The following is a 21,357-nucleotide window of genomic DNA, read 5'->3' on the forward strand; positions in this document are numbered from 1 at the left end:
AATAGCTATTCAAGGTTTTGAAATATCAATCCCTATTCTAGTAATAAACGAACTGAATGAAAAATTAATTATGGGTTTAGATTTATTATCTCAATTGCGTGTCATGCTCGACTTTAGAAACCAAACGTTGACTATACCTGGCATACCTCAGGAAATCGTTCAGAAACTGCTTCCAAAATTAGATGATATTGCTTGTCAATATAATAATGTTCCTTATGTATTGAATAATGTTTCTGTTAGTTCAGAAAGTGGTAAATTAAATGATCAACGAACGAAAGACACACAAAATTTGATGGATTCAAAAGACGATGTATTGTTTTCTGAGCGTGTTAAGTCACTCGAAAGTAGTCTTGATTTTACAGATAATACAGTAAAAGCTGACTTTAAGGATATCCTATACAAACATAAAAATGTCTTTTCAGAACGTCCTGGGCGTTGCAAGGATTTTGTTTATTCTTTTAAGGTTAAAACAGTCAAACCCATTGTAACCAAGCCTTATATAATTCCATATAGATACAGGGAAAATGTACGTCAGCAAATTACAGATATGTTAAGAGATGGGATCATTAGGCCTTCACGAAGCATTCACCTTAATCCATTACATGTAGTTCCAAAGAAAAATGGTTCTCTACGTGTGGTTTTAGATTTGAGACGCACAAATTGTCATATTGATCTGGAACAAGTGAGGTATCCTCCAGTGGAAGAAATACTAGCCTCTTTACAAGGGAATGTAGGCTTCGGAAATTTAGATCTAGTAATGGCATATAATCAGGTCGAACTGCATGAAGATTCGAAACCGTACACAGCATTTAGTTTTGAAGGTCACTTATACGAATACAACCGTGTAGTCTTTGGGCTTATCAATGGTAGTGCGGCGTTAGCATCCTGCTTAAATAAAGTCTTGGGTCAAGACTTACGCAGCAACGTGATAACCTATGCCGATGACATCTTGATCATGGGAAAAAAATCCGCATGAATATTTGAAGTATTTAGATGTAGTTTTAGACAGATTGGAAAGTTCGGGCCTTACTATCAACCTACAGAAATCAAAATTTCTGCAGAATTCTATAGAATTTCTTGGATACCAAATTGATGCCTCTGGTTTACAATTCAGTCAATCTAAAGTACAAGCCATAGAAGATCTGCCTGCCCCATTAAATGTGAAACAGACACGGCAAGTATTAGGGCTCTTCAATTGGTTTCGCAAAGCCATCCCGCGATTTGCTGAGATAGCCCAGCCTTTATTTATGATTATAAAGAAAGGAGTACCATGGCAATGGGGTCCGATTCAAGAACACAGTTTTAATAAGTTGAAGGAGTGCGTGAAACGAAACATCCATTTGAATCACCCTCGATATGACGTTCCTTTCTATGTTCAGTGTGACGGTTCTCAACTTGGAATCTCTGCAGTACTCTGGCAACCTAATCCAACCATTCAGGAACCGGCCGTTATTCATTGCGCTAGCCGTACTTTAAAGAAAGCTGAGAAAGGATACACCACGACAGAAATCGAACTTTTGGCTGTACGTTTTGCGATACAAAAATTTGCTCCATATCTCAGCGGATGTCATTTCATAGTACTTACCGACCATAATTCATTGCGATACCTTAACAGCATACAGGGATATAATAACAGACTACTTCGTTGGTCGTTAGAGCTTCAAGCTTATGATTTTGAAGTACAACACATTAAAGGGGTAGATAATGGACCCGTAGATACCTTATCACGTCTGTTTCCTGGAGAAGAACAACATATCTTGTCCATCAACGAATTTAAGGTCTTACAGGATGAAATAGCTACCATTTCAATAGAAGATCTACGAGAACATCAAATGAATTATCATGAATATAAACAAATCATGGAACATTTGTCTTCATGCAGTGAGGGATGTAATTGTCCCAAACATTGGAATTCCAGATTTAAATTATCCAACGGAATTCTACTTATTAAAGATTTTAAATTCAAATCTAGAAACAAAATTTGCATACCACCTACGCTGACAACACGCATATTAAAGGCCTATCATGACGATTTCGGTCATTTTGGTTATGTAAAGGTATGTGCCTTGATTAATAAATCCTATTATTGGAGAGGAATGAGAGCTCAAATCAAAAATCATATCAAGGACTGTATTGAGTGCATGCGAATTAAACATAACTACCAGGCTGTACAAAAACCTATGCTCTCAATAACGCCAGAGAGACCACATTCGTTTCTGTCTATCGATCTATATGGACCTTTACCAAGAGCAGCTACTGGAGAAACTCATCTACTTACAACCATGGATATCTTTTCACGTTATGTAGTAGCTTATCCTCTGCGTAGAGCAACTTCCGCTGCTATCATAAATAAAATCTTGAACGTATATATTCCACATTGTGGCCCTATAGAACACATATTATGTGATAATGGTTTACAGTTCAAAAGTGATGTGTTTATCAAAGCTATGAACAAGGCTAACATTAAAATTCATTTTGTAACTCCGTACCATCCTAGTAGCTCTGTTGTAGAAAATGTGCATCGCAATTTTGGTATGTTGTTTCGACACTTTTGTAAAGATAAACATTCCGAATGGATCAAGCATGTCAGTCAAATCACGTACCTTTTGAATCATTCTATATCAGACACTTTAGGCGTGTCTCCTGCTAATGTACATAACGGTTCTGATTTGATTTTCCCTGTGGAACGACATTTTGATGTCAAGTTAGAAGATTCAACAATCGTAGATTCTTCCAATTTAGTGAATATGGTAAAAACCCGAAGACATAACAAATTTTTGAAACGTAATTCTCAAGTAGAGTCTTTGCAAGAAGGAAAATATCGGATCAAGGTCAATGACTTAGTTTTTGTTAAACAACATCCACAAAGTAATATGTTGTTAAAGAAGATTTACAAATTTTGTGACATTTTCTCAGGTCCTTATTTATGTTTTAAGGAAATAAACCCTAAAGTTTTTGAATTGTTGAACGCTAAAACGGGTACGTCAATTGGACTTCGTAATATAGATGAGTTGAAGGTTTGGAAACCTACCCAGTATACAAAAGAAAAATGGATGCGTCTAGTGAAAAAGTTAGTCGCGCCTGACATTCTTGCTCAAATACATAAGAATGAAGGAGACTAAGAAAAAAAAATAAAAGGGTATCTTCTGTTTGTGTAGAAATAGATTTATTTTCTTCCTTTTGTTCGCTCGAACGTAGGTTGCGTTTAATTCTTGATTTTTTATTCAATTTAATTTTCTTTGATTTTCATTAACCAACGATAATTTTCCAATGATTTTAATTCTTTCTTATTAATGTGAAGGGTTATAATTTAATTCATGATTGATTAAACACAAAAATTGTTTACATTATATTAATTTGTGTTGAAACTTTATTGTCAAAAATAAGTATTAATGGAATAAAAGATTTAGTATAAATGTATTCATGTAAAGGAAACTAAATAATGTTATATATACATACGAGGATCGATCAAAATGTATAGGACATAATTAATGGAATATTGTTCTTCTGAACGGACCAGTGGTTCTTAAATATAAAAACCAAGCTCCCTTGTAACTTTTATATTCAGTCCCATCGTCGGGCGACATTTTTATACAACGAGATACTTTGTATAAATTGATAATTTCTTGTATTTTTGGGCAGAAAGTGCTTCTACATAAGCACTATACCAGATATAATGTTAATTTAATAATAACAAAAGAAGAATGTTTTTAATATATGTAAAAAACATACATTATAGTATAGTTAGTTGCTATGTAGTTGTTGATAGATATCTAACAAACATGTACGATTGCAATTCAGTCTATGTGCATATTCGTTCAAAGAAAATCAACGAATAAAATTGTTTAATACGTATCATCGTTTTGTGATTTCAATATAAAAGGTGAGAATACTAGTAAATGTAATCACGGAAGATATTTTAATGTGTAAACAATTACTACCACTCGAAATCTACTTATATTATTAGCCGAACCAGGTTGATGACTACCTTTGGTGAGTCGTTGTAAAATGTAAAATAACTAAAATAGATTGCTCTGCAATGTGTGAGCACTGTAGTGGGCTGTCTTGCCTAAATTCACATTTCTATTCCGAGGAAGAACTTGTAGAATCATCATACGAAAATTAAATAGTATACTGTATAGCTACGGAAGATTAAGTTGAAAATACTGCAGTAAGCATAGGGGACATGTTCAAAATTAAGATGTAAACATAATTTAAAAAAATGTTATAGATATAATTTCATATGCTAATTGACTGAGGAGATCCAAGGCAAAAAATAGGGAAAGGAAGAGCAAACAAAATATTTCAAATTTTTATAATTTATTTGTTTATCTAGAAATTATTAGATTTATAAAAAAAATAGAAAATAAAATAATTTTATCACTTTTTTAATGTTTTTCTAACAATGCAGTGGTTTATTATTTGAGAAACAAAAAGCTTTGTCTTTTTTTTCTTCGAAATGAAACATAGTGACTGATATTTGAGGCGAAAATTTTAGCCCGCTCGTCTTCAAACTTGCCTCGCTACATGGCTAATTTTAAGAGTAACCCCCACAATATGTACACCGCTGGAAAGATAATTTTATGCTCTTTAAGATTTATTTGAAACATTTTTCCATATCACAACTCACTAAAGAAATATAAGAGGAAAAACAAAATGGCGCGGGCGATTTTTTCATTTTTTATTCTTTAGGTTAAAATTGCCAAGAAACCATTAGGTTTATGAAAAACTTTAAGGAATACGAAATTGTAGAGCACATTTCACAGATTACGACAAAAAAGAAGCATGTCAATATGTCCATTAGTTTTGAAGATATGGCCTTTTTCCTAAAACGCCCATTTTTTAACTTTGAGGGGGCGTGGCGGGGAAAGCTCAAGGGGGAGGGGCGGGGACTTTTGGGAAAATGTTCCTCCCATAGTGGTCTATCACTTGGGAGAAAATCAGCTTTACCCAAATTTTTTCCTTGCAAAAACCTTTATTGACTGGGCTAAATCCAGGATTACTATGAGCTGAAAACGCGTACATTACCTACAATGAGTGGAGAACGCAATCAGAATCTTTCTTTTGAGAGAAATTTTAAAACTTTTTTCCCCACAGCCTTTGAACGAGCGCTTCATTACGGACTAATTTATATATTTTACTCCTCATGGAGGGTCGCGCGAGCCCCGCACCCCCTTTCTGGATCCCAGTGGTCGATACCCGGACAATCGCCGCAGCAATGTTTGTCTAGCTAGCTGCCTAGTGAAAGTTTTGCATAATGAGTCATTGCAATCAGCGCGCCACGCCTCTACCCGGGAATAAAACGAAAGTTGGGTCTATTTGAAACCTAGTTGACACTTATAAAAACTATCCTGTACTCCCTACTTATATTATGAATTATAAGTAATGATGTCATTCTACCTTTAGAGTATAAAAGTAGCATAAAAGTAGAGTATAAAAAAGCTTTCGCTCTTTCCGTCTCAACCACCCTGATTAAAATAATATAAACATCATGCATATTAAGTATGTAGTGATAACTTAGGAAAAAATAAGTAAAAACTTTAGGTTTCTTAATAAAAATAACTTTGTATACTGTTAATACATATATATATAAGGCAGCAGCTGAAATGCGTGGGGCAGGAGGCGGGTATGACTAAATCAATGATCAATCGATCCAGAGCACAGTAAAACTAGTTACGCCACTGGATAGCGATAAGCTTTTTTTTCTGGGAATAGATTTAACGTCTGAAGAAGAGGTACTGTCTTCATCCGAATCTACTGAATGCGGAAGTGACAAAACTTTAGTACGAGTTCCTCGTAGTGACAAATAGTTCTTTTTAACCGATTCAGTATCCTGTTCTATTCCATCTACTCTGTTATCCCTCTAAGGCAACTCCTGGAACTCCTAGAAACTAAGATTTTTCGGTTTTTAACGTTGATTACTATAGAGGAAAAACGGTAAGGAAAGGCGAGAAGTGGTCTTTTACAATCGACTCAGCGCCCAATATCACGTTCCATGCCCTGCATTAATCATCTATCTATTCGAACCGGAAGTGGTTTGATCGTAAGTCGTCATAGAACATAAACGGCAATAGATAACGAGAGTCGGCTTATTGAGATCAGTTCCGTGTTCCAGGAGTAGATTCCGTTTCCACTCTTATACACTTACTACACCCACAAGTACTAGAAATTTACTACTATTTCTAGTTTGAAAATTGATCTCAATAGAGCAAGAACGGTAAGAGATAGCAACGAATGTCTATTTGACATGGTTTCAGCGTCCCAAAAATGAGTTTTTTTTTTTATCTACTATTATCTATCTGTTCAAATCTTTAAATATATGCAAATCTTAGATTTCCTGTTTCAGCACTGATCGCAATAGTGCAAAGACGGAAATAGATAGCAAAACGAGTTTAGTTCAAATGGATTTGATTCGTCTCTCATGTTATTCTTCTATTACAATTGGAAGTGATATAGATCAACGACTACTTCCGGTTTCAATAGTAATCTCCGTTGAGCAAAAGCAGTAAGAGATAACGAATCGTGGCTTTTTGATATGAATTGAGTGTCCGAGAAACAGGTTCAACCTTTGATCTTATTTCACTATCGCTACCACCAGAGTCAGATTTAGGTTTGGTGAGGCCCTAAGCTATAGAAGGTAATGGGGTCCTTTCAGTATCAAGATGAACGTAGACACTCTACATAGAGAAATGAAGAAACTAGTGAATTTTAGGAAGAATGCTATTATTATACCACATTGACTTGATCCCTAATCTTCCGTTGCAAGCGCTGCTATCGTCTGAAGGAATTCCATTCACTTTCTCTCGCTTAGCAACAACTGAAACCTTATTGGCTAAATGCGAGGGTGTGTGAGGGTGTGAGCTTTAGTTCGCATTTTTGCCATGGCTCAAGACATTTTGGCAGCACAATAGCAGAAGGGGGCCCATTACATACATCACAGGAGTCTACACGAAAACCACTATTGCTATATGTAGATTTTATTTTATTTATTATTTTTTTATATTTTGGAAATGTAAATCCATCATTTCCTTTAATTTTGGGGCCCCCAAGACAGTGAGGCCCTAAGCTATAGCTTGTTTAGCTTATAAGTAAATCCGGCAATGGCTACCACAAATGATAGATATGTACCACTTCTATTTTCGATATTGACTTTCCACTGTTTGGAGGTCTACCGCCAAATACCTTTCAATATTTGAATTAAGTAACGGTAAGGATATCAAATCTCGTACTATTTTCAGGGATTAATTACAAGGCCAATGTTTATAAATACTCTTACCCTGTCACTATATTGACAAGAATTACAAGAATATAGTGATATAAAATAATAAGATACCCAAGTAGTATTATCTATCTATCTATCTATCTATTTTATTAAAATGTTACGACAGCAATTGAAACGCTCCAGCTCCAACCTATAGCTTTAGCTTTCAAATCTTTCATTTACGGTTATGTGTGATTTCATGTTTAACAGAGACAAACATTTTAAGTATTTGTACTTTAAATAGTCTAAATTAGTCAACTATATCTTTTTCATAAAGTTTATGATATAAAATTATTGTTCAAAGCCTTTGTATTTTAATAAGCCTTCTCTAAAATCAATGCATGTGAGTTGTGCTTCCATCTTCCGAGTTCTTTTAAACTATAAGTTGAGGATATTTATATGTTTGTGTCCAATCCTTTCGACAATGAGATCTCGGAAACAACAGGCTCTAGAAAGATGCCGTTTTCACTGGTCGATTGCAAATTTTGCGTAGATTGTCTAGTTCTAATTCAATATTTAAAAAGCGTGGACATTATTTCTTTATTACGTTTCTAAGGGTACAATGTAAGCGTTGAAATTTTAAAAAAAGAAAAACTAAAGCATCATATCCTATGCGTCATACATTCCAACACCATATTGTTGTATATTGGGGTTGTATATGTCTCAGGCGTTTGTTTCATGGCAAAATAATAATGAAAAAGTAAGATTAACCATTTCTCGAGTCTAACAAGGAGGGTGTCCGAAGTGTAAATCTCAGATTTCAAAAAGGTTTGTGCAAATCGTTAGGGGGGCTCATGGAATAAAGATAAGCACAACAAATTTCGGCGGAACCCCATATTTGGGTGGAGCAGTGCCCCATTTGCGATTTTTGGCTTTCGTAGTAAAAATCGGCCTTTTGATTTGAAAATTGACTTATTGTTGTCTACAATAGTTGTCATTCGTCTTTATTTGCCTAAAGATACTTTAATTGTGGGTCTGGGATCCCTATGTGTGTGGAGGCCCCTCCTTCCAAGTTTGATACATATTTCCCCTTCATTTTGACAAATTGAATTTAAATACGCGATTAAAAGCACTTTGTGGAGCACATGTGAGGCACAGGTCTTTGCCTAGTTTCTGGGATGCTGAATTACGAGTTGAAAGAGAACTGAAGGGCTTGAAATAGGAGTTTGGCAGAATCAATGCTTACTGTATGGATTGTATGTTTTACAAAAATGAAACGCTCATCCGAAATTAGCAGCAACAACGATACTACAATGTAGGTGATGTCATATTCACTTTAAATTGTGTTATATTTGATCGTTTGTAATTAACGATTAGCAAGTATGTACCTGCAGAACCTTTTGATACATGTACTAGAAAACTCGTTAGTTAATACGTGACTAATAGAAATAGTATAGGGAACACAACGAAAAAACAAAACACGAAAGAAAACTTCAGAGATGTCAGTTAATCCAATGACTTTGGATTACACAGGGTGCGGGAGCGAGGACCCCTCTCCACTTGCTACCCAACTCCTGTTTCAACAAAGCCTCTCGACCATAAGCAATGCATAAACTAATTTAGACATTGACAAACTTTGTACATGCATTTATTTGGTATTTATGAGTATTTTAAATTTATAAAGTTAGTATTCAAAAATAGAGTAAATCAATTCTATATTGGTGTGCAAACAAAATTAAAAGGAACCCCAGGCGGGGTAAAGGACGAAAAGGTTGCGTGTACAATGTTAAATACACACACAGTTCATTTTACGCTATTTAAACCATGCGCGACAAACCTATTTACTCCATTCGCGAAGTGCACACGTCCTTGGACAGATGCTGTTTCGAGTTATCGTCTTAGAGTTTACATATCTATCATTAGGAAGCCAGTGTCTTACGTCTCGTTATGAATTTCGTTTAGGTTCACTGTATTTACATACGTGTTAGTAAATTGGATACATTTTGCTAACGTATCATGTTAGCATGCTCATAATGAATCCTGTGAATAACATTTCACTTTTACAAACTGAATTTCCTGCTGAAAAATATGTAGCAACAATTATTACAGATAAGGAAAAAGAATTGGCATAATCTTTCATTGATATTTTAGAATGTGGTATGAAAGATCCCATTTTTTGTTGTCGAAAAGACGGCAGAACTCGACATCGATAAATGCTTAACAGTGACCATAGCTGTAGACGATCCGGAATGCGAAGTTATAGAAGATGACATCCCTACAGGCGATGCAGTACCAATTGAGTACAAGAAAAAAAGTCGTCAAGTTTTGGAAATCTAAATCAAGACCTCAAAGTAAAAAGAAATCAAGTGTACAAACTAAATTTAAAAGTAAAACATTCGTCGCAACTTTACTGGTGGGAAGCTCAAATTGGTAATCAAAGAACAAGCAATGAGAAATGTTCATCTATTTCCAATTTTGTGTACGCAAAGTTCATTGAAGCCAAAAGAGATTTCATGCCTGTACATGACATGGATCTCCGGAAATGAGCAATTGAAAAAGCGAAAGAAATTAATCTTGAAAACTTTAAGGTTTCAAAAAGTTGGTGCTCCCACTTGTGAGGGGAACCGCCCCACACATACAGGGATCCACCCCACAATTGAAGTATTTTAGGCAAATGATAACGAATGACAACAATTGTAGACAACAATAAGTCAATTTTCAAGTCAAAAGGCCGATTTTCACTACGAAAGCCGAAACTCGCAAATGGGGCACTGCCACACCCAAATATGGGGTTCCGCCAAACTTTATTGTGCTGATCTTTATTCCATAAGCCCTCCTAAAGATCTGCACAAACCTTTTTGAAATCTGAGATTTACACTTCGGACACCGTCCTCGTAAGATAAATCTATTTTTTGAGTGTTTTGACCAATGAACACCATATATAACTGACATTGTAATTAATTGTATATGTAATGTATTTGCTTATTACATACTGCATGCAAGAAGAAAGAAAACGCTGTTATACATGAATTAGAAACTCCAACCGGAAGTAGGCTTAAATGTTGCAAACGGTGCGAGATATTGAGAAAAAATAATTGAAAAAATCTCCCCTTTATGATACCCCTTGCCGATTTTTTTTAAAAAAAATCAAGACGTCTTTCACTTGTGTCTGTAAAGGGACATGTACATACGTTGTGAGGAATGAGAAGGAGATTTATGCTCATATGCGAATGATGCACTGTGTAGAGAGCGCAGGTTCAGCTAGTCTTATATACAAACCTGAATGTTTCTTTCTTTCGTTTTCATGCATACACAAGCCTTACCTCTTTCGTTTGGCATATTGACGTGCGTTTAGTATCCGTCACCGAATACCACACCCTCACTGGTCGAGAAATAATCATTTCCCCCGCCCACAACTAGCCTTTATCTCTTCCAAATTTATAATTGCTATAATTAGTTTTTAATGGCGAGCAAGTATTAACAATAAATGATTCTTTCAAAAGTTCCAAAATTTTAACAATATTAAAATCGGAATTAATATTTAGGTGAAATAAGAAGGTTAGATAAAGTATCAAAATCTTATATAAAATGCTCTCAAACGGAACATCTAAGAATACACCTTCCAAAAATAAACGTATATGAACTAGATTCAACATTAATTATTAAACTTCAAAGAAACATATTAGGCATTTAAACCACAAAAAAAAATAATAATAAATAAATAAAATAAAGACCCCATGGTGAATCATCTCACTGTACATAGTTAAATTGTCACCATTTGACAAAGTTCTAGTTTGGACAATTTATATAGAATTGGTAAACCATCAATTAAATTCTTGAATTACAATAATTAATATATAAAATATAAACTCACCTAATATATTTTGTACTGGCATCTTTTTTTATGTGCAGCTTCATTCCTATCCAAAGATGCGCGGGCCACGGAAACTAACGCATTTCCTGGGGCCATGAGTATTCATTTACGTCTATTGATAGTATCATCGGAACATGGGTATCAAGATTTATTTATTTATTGGTACATTTATCTGATTAGCCATTATTTTTAATAGAATCTACAATAGGTAAGGTGCGACTATGGAAAGCTATTTTTACTGGTATCTACACTTAACACCTTATATAATTTAATAAATACCCTCGTATAACAAAATCTATTCGTATTACTCCGATTACTACTCCAATAGTCCTCCCCGATAAACACCACCTTTACGAAGACACTTATGTGTCGTGTAGGGAGGGTTGTATGCTACAGTGAAATTTAGATCTCTGTCGGTGGTAGTTCACTACCAGAAGGGCCACCCCTACCGAATTGGTCTAAATGGAGTAGCCAGACGAAGAGTGTTCTCATAGAATGCAGCATTTCTTCAGTAGCCAAGTTGGCGGAAATCATAGAGATTGGTACAGCAACTTCAACATTAGTTCCAATCGTGGCCAGAGTGACTTTAACTTCTTGGATACTGTGTGGTGGAAAGCAACAGGTAACCACCACTCTATTTTTCCCTACTTTGCTGACAGCAGAAATAGAACATATGTAAAATGGTCTTTTGCAGGTTAAAATATAGCTTTGGACGTAAAATATCCCTTCATTCGGATCATTCGGATGACTTGAGAAGTACTATTGTACAAGAAAGTAACAATGTGGAGAAAATAGATAGGGAAAGAAAGACACACAAGAGTAAAAGGTTTAGAATAGGGATATGGAACGTACGCACCACGTTAGACGGAAGAAAATTAGAAAGTCTTAAAGAGGAAATGAAACAAAATGTTATAGATTTTGTAGGAGTTTGTGAAGTTAGATGAGAAGATAATGGGGTGTTGAACAGTGAAGGATATAGAATGTTTTAATCAAGTAATGATGTTAGAGAAAGGAAAAACAATTATCTAATAGTGATAAACATATGGACTGACGACTTCGCATGCAACTGAAGAACTAGACGAAAATTATGAGAAAATAAAAAAAAATATAGACAGAGAGAAGAGGAGTGCATGTGTAATTGTAATGGGAGATTTCAATGCAGTTGTGGGAGAAAAACAGGAAGGTACTATATATCGAAATATCCAATAGATGGCAGAAGATATCAGATAGACTATGTTATGATTCAGGAGAAGTGTCGGAATAGTTGAAGAACGCGAAGACATCTCGGGGCTGACATTTTCTCTGATCATAAGCTTATGCTGGCCGAAGTAGATATTCCGCTGAAAAAAGTAGGACTACTGAAAAGTTGAAAAACAAGGAACTAAGAAATCTTTTTTTTTTTTTTTTAAGAAATTCGAAGAAAAGTACTCAAACGAGGAAATAATGGGTGCAGGTAGTAATAGACGGTGGGAGCATATTATTCTTTGGATACAGCAAGCTGCAGCAGAAGTAGTAAGTTACCACGAACACAAAACGGCTACGAAACCATGGATTACAGAACAGATTTTGCAGAAAATAAGGGAAGGGAAGACATGAAAACATGTTGATACAGAAGAAGGCAGAAAGATGTATAGGAAGTTAACCGGCGAGTTGTGAAGGCAAACAGACAGAGCAAGGGAAGAGTTTTACAAATGAAAATGCGAGATGGGAAGGTAATCAGCGAGAGAAATGAAGTCTTTGAAGATCGAAAGAATATGTTGAGAGTAAGGATAGAACGTGTGCCCAAGATGTTGAAGTAGAAAATGAAGTGCGTAAGGATGATAAACGGTATAGTATTCTTGGGGATGAATTTGAAATGGCTGTATTTGAGATTAGGAATAGAAAGGTAACCGGAATACATAATATACCATTCGAATTCACTAAGAATACGGGAGACAAGCTCAAGAAAAAATTGAGGAGTTTGATGTAATAAGGGCGTAAGCGAGTTTATGCCCTTTTTGCATCAAACCCATTTGTGGCTTTTCCCATGCTTTTTTAGCCTCCTGGTAACATTTCAATTCAATCTCGGAATAAAATGCTGCATATTACATTCTTTTATGTAAGAAAAAAACACTATTTAAATTTTCAACTGCCTATTTCAGACTTACGCCCTTATTGCATCAAACTCCTCAATTGTTCAATTGATGAATGGCTTCAGCGTCCCAAAAGTAACTTTTATCTCTGACATTATTCTTGTGTTGCAACAGGGAGTTGTAAATCTATCTCCATTTCTATTATTGAGTACCTTCAAAGTCTATCGAAGACTCACAATGTGAGCTGAAACTTATTTGTTGACCATGTTTCTCCAAATGTTAAGGGTAATATCAAATGTCTTACTGTTATCCATTCTCTCCAATTTTCATCTGGATATGTTCGTCGGGCTTTCTAATCATATTGGCTAGGTTAAAGTAGAGAACAATACGAATTATCGTACTTTATTCAGAGGCGGATCTAGATGGTAAAAACTGGGGGAGCCAACCTGAACCCAGACCATGATAGGTGTATTATGAGTTTATAATAACTTCCAAAAAGTATATAAATTATTTTTGCCACTCAAAAACCTGGGGGGCCTATGCCCCCTGTCTTCGGGCTAGATCCGCCACTGCTTATGTTGAATATTTAATTTACTCTTACTTTATTTCTTATCTTTTAGGCTGTGAAAGTGAATCGGCAGCGAGTGTTACGTGAAGATGATGAATTTACATTGTCCTGTATTGCTAAAGGATCTCAACTTATGGAGTTTCGGTGGTACAAAGATGGCATCTACGTGAACGTAAGCGCTGCACGAAGGTAACAGTTACATTGATGTCTCTTTTAATACAGATGCATAATTTTAAATATTGTTTTTTAATAGCAATTGTGCAGATTTAGGGTTAACTGCCGTATCGCCGGACCAATTTTAGGAAATTTACCGGGTCAATTGGAGAATTTATTTAAGTTTGTGAGGAAATATGAGTGAAGTGAGGTAAGTGAAAATTGTAAAAGTTAAGAAAATGGTTGAATTTCCTTGGTGTTTATAACGTTGTGAGCAGCACTGTATGTGGAGGCGGATGGACTATTACGCGGAGAGGTACACTTGTTTTATTACACGGTAAAATGCACAAATAAATTAAGGCAAGTCTTTAATTTGCCCATTTCATGTCGAGAACAGAACCAACCAACCCCTGCGGGGCTTCTAACCCGTTCTTACTACTACTACTACTTCTACTCCTACTCCTCCTGCTACTACTACTTATGGACCCGTATAGTAAAACTACATACCTAATAACGTAATCTAACGTAACGTAATGTAATCCAATCAAATATAACCGAATGCAGTACATTTTGGTACTTGGTTTCGATTTTCAAATTGGTCCGGCGATACAGCAGTAATGCCCAGATTTATAGCACAATAAAAAGTTAATGACTAAACTTACTTGTTATATGTTTCTAACAAAATTCTAATGACTTTTGAAATATTTTTGTGTTTATTAATACTTTGCTTCAATCCAAAGCAGATTCAATATTTCTCTGTTAGAAAGCACGTAATAGCTTAGCATTTTATTCCTAGCAATTTCCGTTAGAAAGCACTTCATATAGCCTATTTTGTTTTTCCTACAGTTAATGTAGAGAGAGGAACAAATACCCATGTAGGAAAGAGTTAAGAAGCTTTACAGTGGCTATCCTACACACTGTGTGCATTTCGCATACTAGGAAGATGTAACATGTTTTTTACAAACTACAGACGTATTTCTTGCCTACTCCATCATGGCTATGCGGATAGGATACGCGTCTTCGGTGTAGAAGAATCAGCTTCGATTTTCAGTGGGACTTCATGTTGTTCAGATCCCAAGTTAAGCTGTAGGTCCACATATCATATGGCCTTGCTGTTGAACGGGATACTAAACTCAAATCCTATCCAGTCCAATTGTCGTTTACGCCTTCTGCCCCCACGGGTGTCTCTTCAGGAATAGAATGCACTCGACCATAGGCGCCGAATTGAAGAAAATATTGGGGGGCGGACAATGAACATCATCATATTCAGCCGTTTTCTACCAACTGTTTGATGAAGCCCCTCTTCTCCTCCCCCTTCCCCCAGTTCTAGGTCCGCTACTCCGCTTCATCTGCTCCGCTGCGAAATTCACGACTTAAGTCAAATTTGCCTAAAGCCAATAAAACAAATTCATTCAAGTTCAAAATTTGGGAACTTCACTGCAACTTTACGCACCATATTGATCTTCACTTGTCATATCAGTGATGCCAGAGTGTTGGTTGAAGCTTCAGTGCTCTATTAAACACAGTATTGAATAAGAAGGCTGTTCCTAATATTTAATTAAAGGCACGACGAAGCTTACCACAAAAATTATTGCTCCTCTTTGTTAATTCTTCCTCGACTGGATTATATTGCAGAGGCGAGGACCCCACCTTTAAATATTGGGGAGGCCAAAAGTGTCCTGCCCCCTCAAAATCAGCGCCTATGCACTCGACTCCCCCTGTTGTACGCAAAGTACAAAGCAAGTAATTCTTAGTTAATTTCGGGTCTCGCGGTTATATGCATCTTAGGAAGTTGAAGATATAGACCAGTCAACGAAACCGAAAAAAAGGGGTTTAGAAGAAAAAATAGTCACAAAACGAAACGTGTCCCATTCGGTAGTACTATGCAAGTACTGTTTGGGATCAAAAGTCACCACCCTTCCCCTTGTGCTTATCCCCCAGACCTCTCTCAGTTGAAAAACAGTGTTTTAACTTAAAATGTCATTAAAAATCAACCGTTGCACTTACAATAACCATTCAACCACCAAAATAGTCCACAGTATCCCGCTTATCATCAGTGGCGGATCTAGCATGGAGCCGGGGGTACAAGCTCTCTCCAGGTTTTGAGTGACGAAAATAATTTAAGCTAATATTTACATACATTTTAAAGTGTATAGTAAACTCAGGATAAGTTTATCATAGTCTGGGGTCTGGCTGCCTCCCAGATTTTACCTTCTAGACAAGGGTTCCGATCCCGGGGGGCCGGGCCCCCCAAAGCTCATGAATATACAATATTTGGCATAATTTGAACGCAATTTATCTTAAAACCCTTTATATATATATATATATATATATATATATATATATATATATATATATATATATATATATATATATATATATATATATATATATATAGCTTCTGCATCTGAAAGGACTCCCCCAAATTTACAGAGAAATCGACGCCCTTGCTTCTAGATCCGCCTCTGCTTATCATAGTTTAGAATACTTTTCAATTTCAACTGTAGAAAAGCCTAAACATTTTATATTAAACTGAGGGAAATATTAATATTGATGTCCTACTAGTAAACTCATAATCGAAATAACAGTGGTAAACTTGTTTCAATCAAAAAAAAAGAGATTGGCATATATAAGTTGAAGAAAATGAAATAAGTTTTCATATGATATAAAATATATGATTACAATTACCGGGAGAATGATAAGGAAGAAAATGCGTTGACGAATACTATCTTGCCCAGTGCTTTTTTTGTTCTGTTACATAGAGAGCACTTTAAGGAAACTTTGAAAACACGATTATTCATAGCATTAGTACTCTGTTGCTGTACATTGGAACATATGCAGAAATAAAGAAAAATAACGACAGATACAAAAAATAATAAACAAGTAAATTGTCATGTTAGGATAAAAATTATTTAAAATACAAAGGTTTGGAAGTCACAGATCATTATTAGGATTAATAACAATTACAGGACATTCATGATCGCTACTTATACTGATTCATGCACAGACGAAATCGGTTATGAAAAGTTCTTTAGAAGAAAAGATGATCACATTTAAATTCTAGTCTCTTTTAGACTGGTTATTGTACAATTGGTGATGAAGTATAGCATACGTACTTCCGAGAACAATACAAGCAGTAGCGTACCCAGGAATTTATTTCGGGGGGGGGTTCAAACTAAATATGAAGCTATTTTATATTAAAATTGCTAAAATTGCCCCTAAAATTAGGCTAAATTTTTAAAAAGTCGAAATTTCGGGGGGGGGGTCCGGACCCCCGTGTCCCCCCCTTCCGTACGTCCCTGAATACAAGTACACACTTTAAAGGCTTGACCAAAGGATTTCCACATCCTTTTTGCCTAATCTATATTTTGGCTCGACAGACGAAAGGGTTGCCTTTCTGAAATGATTGACGAGGACCTATGTCTCGTAAACTGGAATTATCAGCTGGAAACATGAGGACTAACACCAATTGAAATGGAGCCACTACTCGGGAAATAACCCGTGCCAACAATAGTAAAACTTCTGTTTCTTATCAAAATTCCGACGGCTCTCCTGCTCGTCCCTCGTAGAGGAAGGTTCTTCAAAGTCCACCAAAAGCCGTAGCATCTACAGACACTCAACTAACAGCCGATAAGTCTTCTGCCCCGTCTATGAAAGGAGTCGCTTTCGGAATCATCTCTATACTGTTCACTCAGTTGGAACCAAGCTTACATAATGTAAAATCATTCTATATGTAACTTGTACGATATTGATTCGATATAATTTCCACCAACTCACTAAACTCCGGATGGTATCATTCTTTAAATTATTAATCTCTATCAGCATCTAATCTACACTGATAACTAGTTGAATTAGAGACAGCAGGACAGTTGCAGAAACCGCCCTGCAGAGGCTCCACCAATGCAAGTGAATGAAAGCATCGCACGTGTACTCCTGTCGTATGCTTCCATTCTCGGTATTCGTGCCAGTGCAGTGTGTGATGAGCAAGACGAAGAACCTGAGTGCATTTGACAGTGGTCAAATCGTAGGGGCTGGACGACTCGGTGGCTCGATCCACCTAAACACACGCCGCTCATTTTAATAATGATACGTGGTGTCGATCTCGCGATCACAGATTAAGAAGTTCTGTAGGAACTTAAAGTCCATGGCATACTCCCTTCTCGTGCTATTCGCATTAAAAATGCCACAGGGCCAACATACATGGTTCTCTTACTTATTGACAACAAGAGCCTCATCGACAACCTACTTCAAAATGGTCATTACATATATCGCTGTTACAGCAGAGTTGAGCCATCTCGTACACCACCGCCTCTCTCTTTATGCTCCGAGAATTGGCTCACTTATAAATCTCATCCAACCAATAAGTATACTTTTCCGCCCATCTGCTTGCATTGTAAAGGGCCGCACAAACTCAAACACTGCACATTACTTAACCAGCCTTCCGCAAAGTGCGCCGGTGACCACTGGACGTATGCATGCAACAAACACGACCGCAACACCGCAGCTAAATGTGTGAATTGTGCCGGGGAGCACCCAGCGAATTTCTCTGGTTGCCCCCGAATTCAGAGCCTTCTCAAAGGCAAGAAACAACCGACTGTCACCCCAGCCAACAAAGATGCCCAGAAGTCCTCGCCACCGCTTGGTCCGAATTTCAAAAAAGAAGACAAGAAGACCTGGCCTTCTCTCCCCCGATCTGAGGATACCATTCATTCGCCCCCTCAAGACACCACCGCCTCCATTAAGGAACTCTTGCACCTGTTACAAGATCTCGATCTCTCAAGACTAGTGTCCATTCTCAGACGTCAAGTGCCCAAGTTAAAAACTGAACAAGACATGCTCTCGAAGCTGACCATCTTAATAGATACAATTTCCGAGATCTTCTCTTAACCCAAGATCAGCACACGTACAGGACCACACCCTTATGAGGGCCACTCCAGGCCGCCTCATTGGCTAACATATCCACCACTCAGAACTTAGAATTGTTTCCAGCGTCAACTCTCCATACAGCACCGACCAAACCCACATCTCTGCAGGAATAATCAAGACTTACCCCGGAGTGCATTTTCCCCAGGAAATCAGCGACAGTGGCTGGTTTGGTTACTATCTCATATGTTGATACTTCATATGCTTTTACATCTCAAATGCGAGGCAGGGGCTTCTAGCCCGGAACTCAGCACCGATTAACTTGTCATGATAACCTGTGGACCTGTGGACCTGGAACATTTACAATGGCAATCATCCTATTTACTCTTACCAATGTAAGAATAAGCCTAAACCTCAGCCTGAGAAACCAGAGACTGTTGTTCCACTCTGCCTCCACACGTCTTCCACTTCAACCAATACCTTAACAGGAACTAAAACTTTGCTTCTACCTCCTCCAACTGTAGAAAACGTCTTACAATTTATCACATTAATACTTCAAAGTATTTCCATTTCAATATAAAGTTATATCACAAAAACAGCATAAGAATTTTTCCACCATCATATGACAGTTACCTATTCAAGTCTTTACTCACATTTCTATTTTCATTAAGAATCTAACAATCATAGACAAAATGGACAGAAACAGAAATAAAAGAGACATCAATTAACTATTTGCTAATATCAAATCACTTAAAATTAATTGAGGTTTGCTCGAAACCCTGGCATCATTTCACAAAGTCGATTACATTGCACTCCATGAAACCTTCTGAAAAACCTCAGAGCGCTTTTACTTTCCATATTATTATGTGGTCCGTTCTTATTTACCTCACGATATTGCTCGTGGTGGATCAACTCTTACTATCAAGCATTTATTACCTCGTCGTCATATCATACTCTTGCTGTACTGTACTGTGGGGTTACAACCACAGTTATTTGCTCTATTATCAGTTCTTTACTGAAAGAATGTGGGGATAGCACTTCGCATGGCAAGAGAGAAAGTACGTGGGGATCTGAGCAGTACAGCGCTGAAGTAATTAATTGGGGATGAGTGAAATGAAATGCATGTTTTCTAATAGAAGAAATCACAGAGACGCAAAGGTTAGGAAAGGAAAAGGTTTACTGTACCTCAGCCATTTCGATGTGATGAGCCTCTTCAAATATTGGGTGAAGCCTTATCCTCCAATCCGTTGAGTGGTTCCGTCTGGTATCGATCTTGGACCTCACGTTCGAGAGTGAAGAACCTCTCGATCTCAGGGCAACAGCTCCCAGATGTCCTGGCCTCTTTGGAATGACACCTCTGTCATGCAATGGATGGTGAGGGCCCAGGCGTGCCGACCGTCTCTCAATTGCTGCTACGACGACTCTTCTGAATAGGGGTTCAAAGTATGTTTCTGGCGGCTTCTGTCACACTTCTCACCCGGAGGGTTCCGTGTCCACTGGTTTTGTTCTACTTCCTAGCTTTCGCTTCTTCCTGGTGCTCCGCACGTGGATGACTAGCTCATCACAATTATCTTGGTCAATAGGGAAGTTTAATTGCTGAAACGGCGTGGCTGAGTTTGTTTTGGTGAAGTTACGGAAACTAGGAAGAGAATGGTAAGCATGAATTTGTATTGGGATGAGGTGACGACATAGGGAAGTCTCTTCTTTATTATTTAATAATTACAATTTCTTGTTTAAAGAACAATAACAACATACAGGGAGAATTCAAAATAGGCGCTAGGCCTGATATCCTCTACACTCCCTGCTCTATTTCTCCACGACGATTTTGAAAAAAATTCGGAGTGTTCTCCTGGAGAAGAGTGTTGATGACCCAAAGATGCTGTAGTAATTCTCCAATGTCCTTAAGATGGCGGTCAGGTATGAATTAATTATAATATGTTGTCGAAGGTTGCCCTCTGGCGGACGCTCCCATTACTACGTAGAAACTGAAGATGTAGAAGGATAGAATTCAAGGTTGCGCTGATTCAGATTTTTTTTTTTTTTTACATGAAAGAAAAATAAAACGAATTAGTTTATAGTACATCAGGAAGTGTGGTGTTATGCAATCTTGATGGGAGGTAAGTGTAATAATTTTAATATGGGATTATTAATATAGATTATGGCTGAGATACCAGTGAGGGGTTAAGTGGGAAGGAAAAAAATGACATTTGAAAGAAAAATTAATTGTAACTTGTTTATATACAATAATTATGTGATTCCTTAACCAAATTGTGATATATAAAATAAATATATGAATATATGTAATATAATAAGATAAATTATAAATAATAAATAACATATAAGATAAATAATATATATATTATACATATGCAAAGTAAAATCTCTCTAAGTTTAGGTATTCGTATAAGTTTGTATTAGTTAAAATTGATATTCGTGGGAGTGTTAGAATATGGGAGGATACAATTAGATTAACTAATTTGGTTAGTAGCATTTCCTCTACTAAGTGCCTGAAAAGTCCGATATACCGCGGACTACTCGGTAACGGTATATGAAGAGTAGCACTATTCCAGATTAGTTAAATGACTGGGATACCACGAGATAAAATACGTTACACATAACGGATGTA

At 36.7% G+C, this 21,357-nt stretch overlaps 1 protein-coding gene across 1 annotated transcript in view; it reads left to right on the forward strand.

The window, feature by feature from the left end:
- LOC145676060 (uncharacterized) overlaps nt 1–21,357 on the forward strand; it is a 1,660,834-nt gene that overhangs the window by 1,534,173 nt on the left and 105,304 nt on the right. Inside the window, exon 11 of the mRNA XM_081746923.1 lies at nt 13,768–13,904. Coding sequence (XP_081603049.1) covers nt 13,768–13,904 — 137 coding nt within the window. The remainder of the gene's footprint in view (nt 1–13,767; nt 13,905–21,357) is intronic.

The sequence above is a fragment of the Thermobia domestica genome, chromosome 18 (genome assembly GCF_964235325.1).
Source record: "Thermobia domestica chromosome 18, izTheDome1.hap1.1, whole genome shotgun sequence".
NCBI lineage: Eukaryota > Metazoa > Arthropoda > Insecta > Zygentoma > Lepismatidae > Thermobia > Thermobia domestica.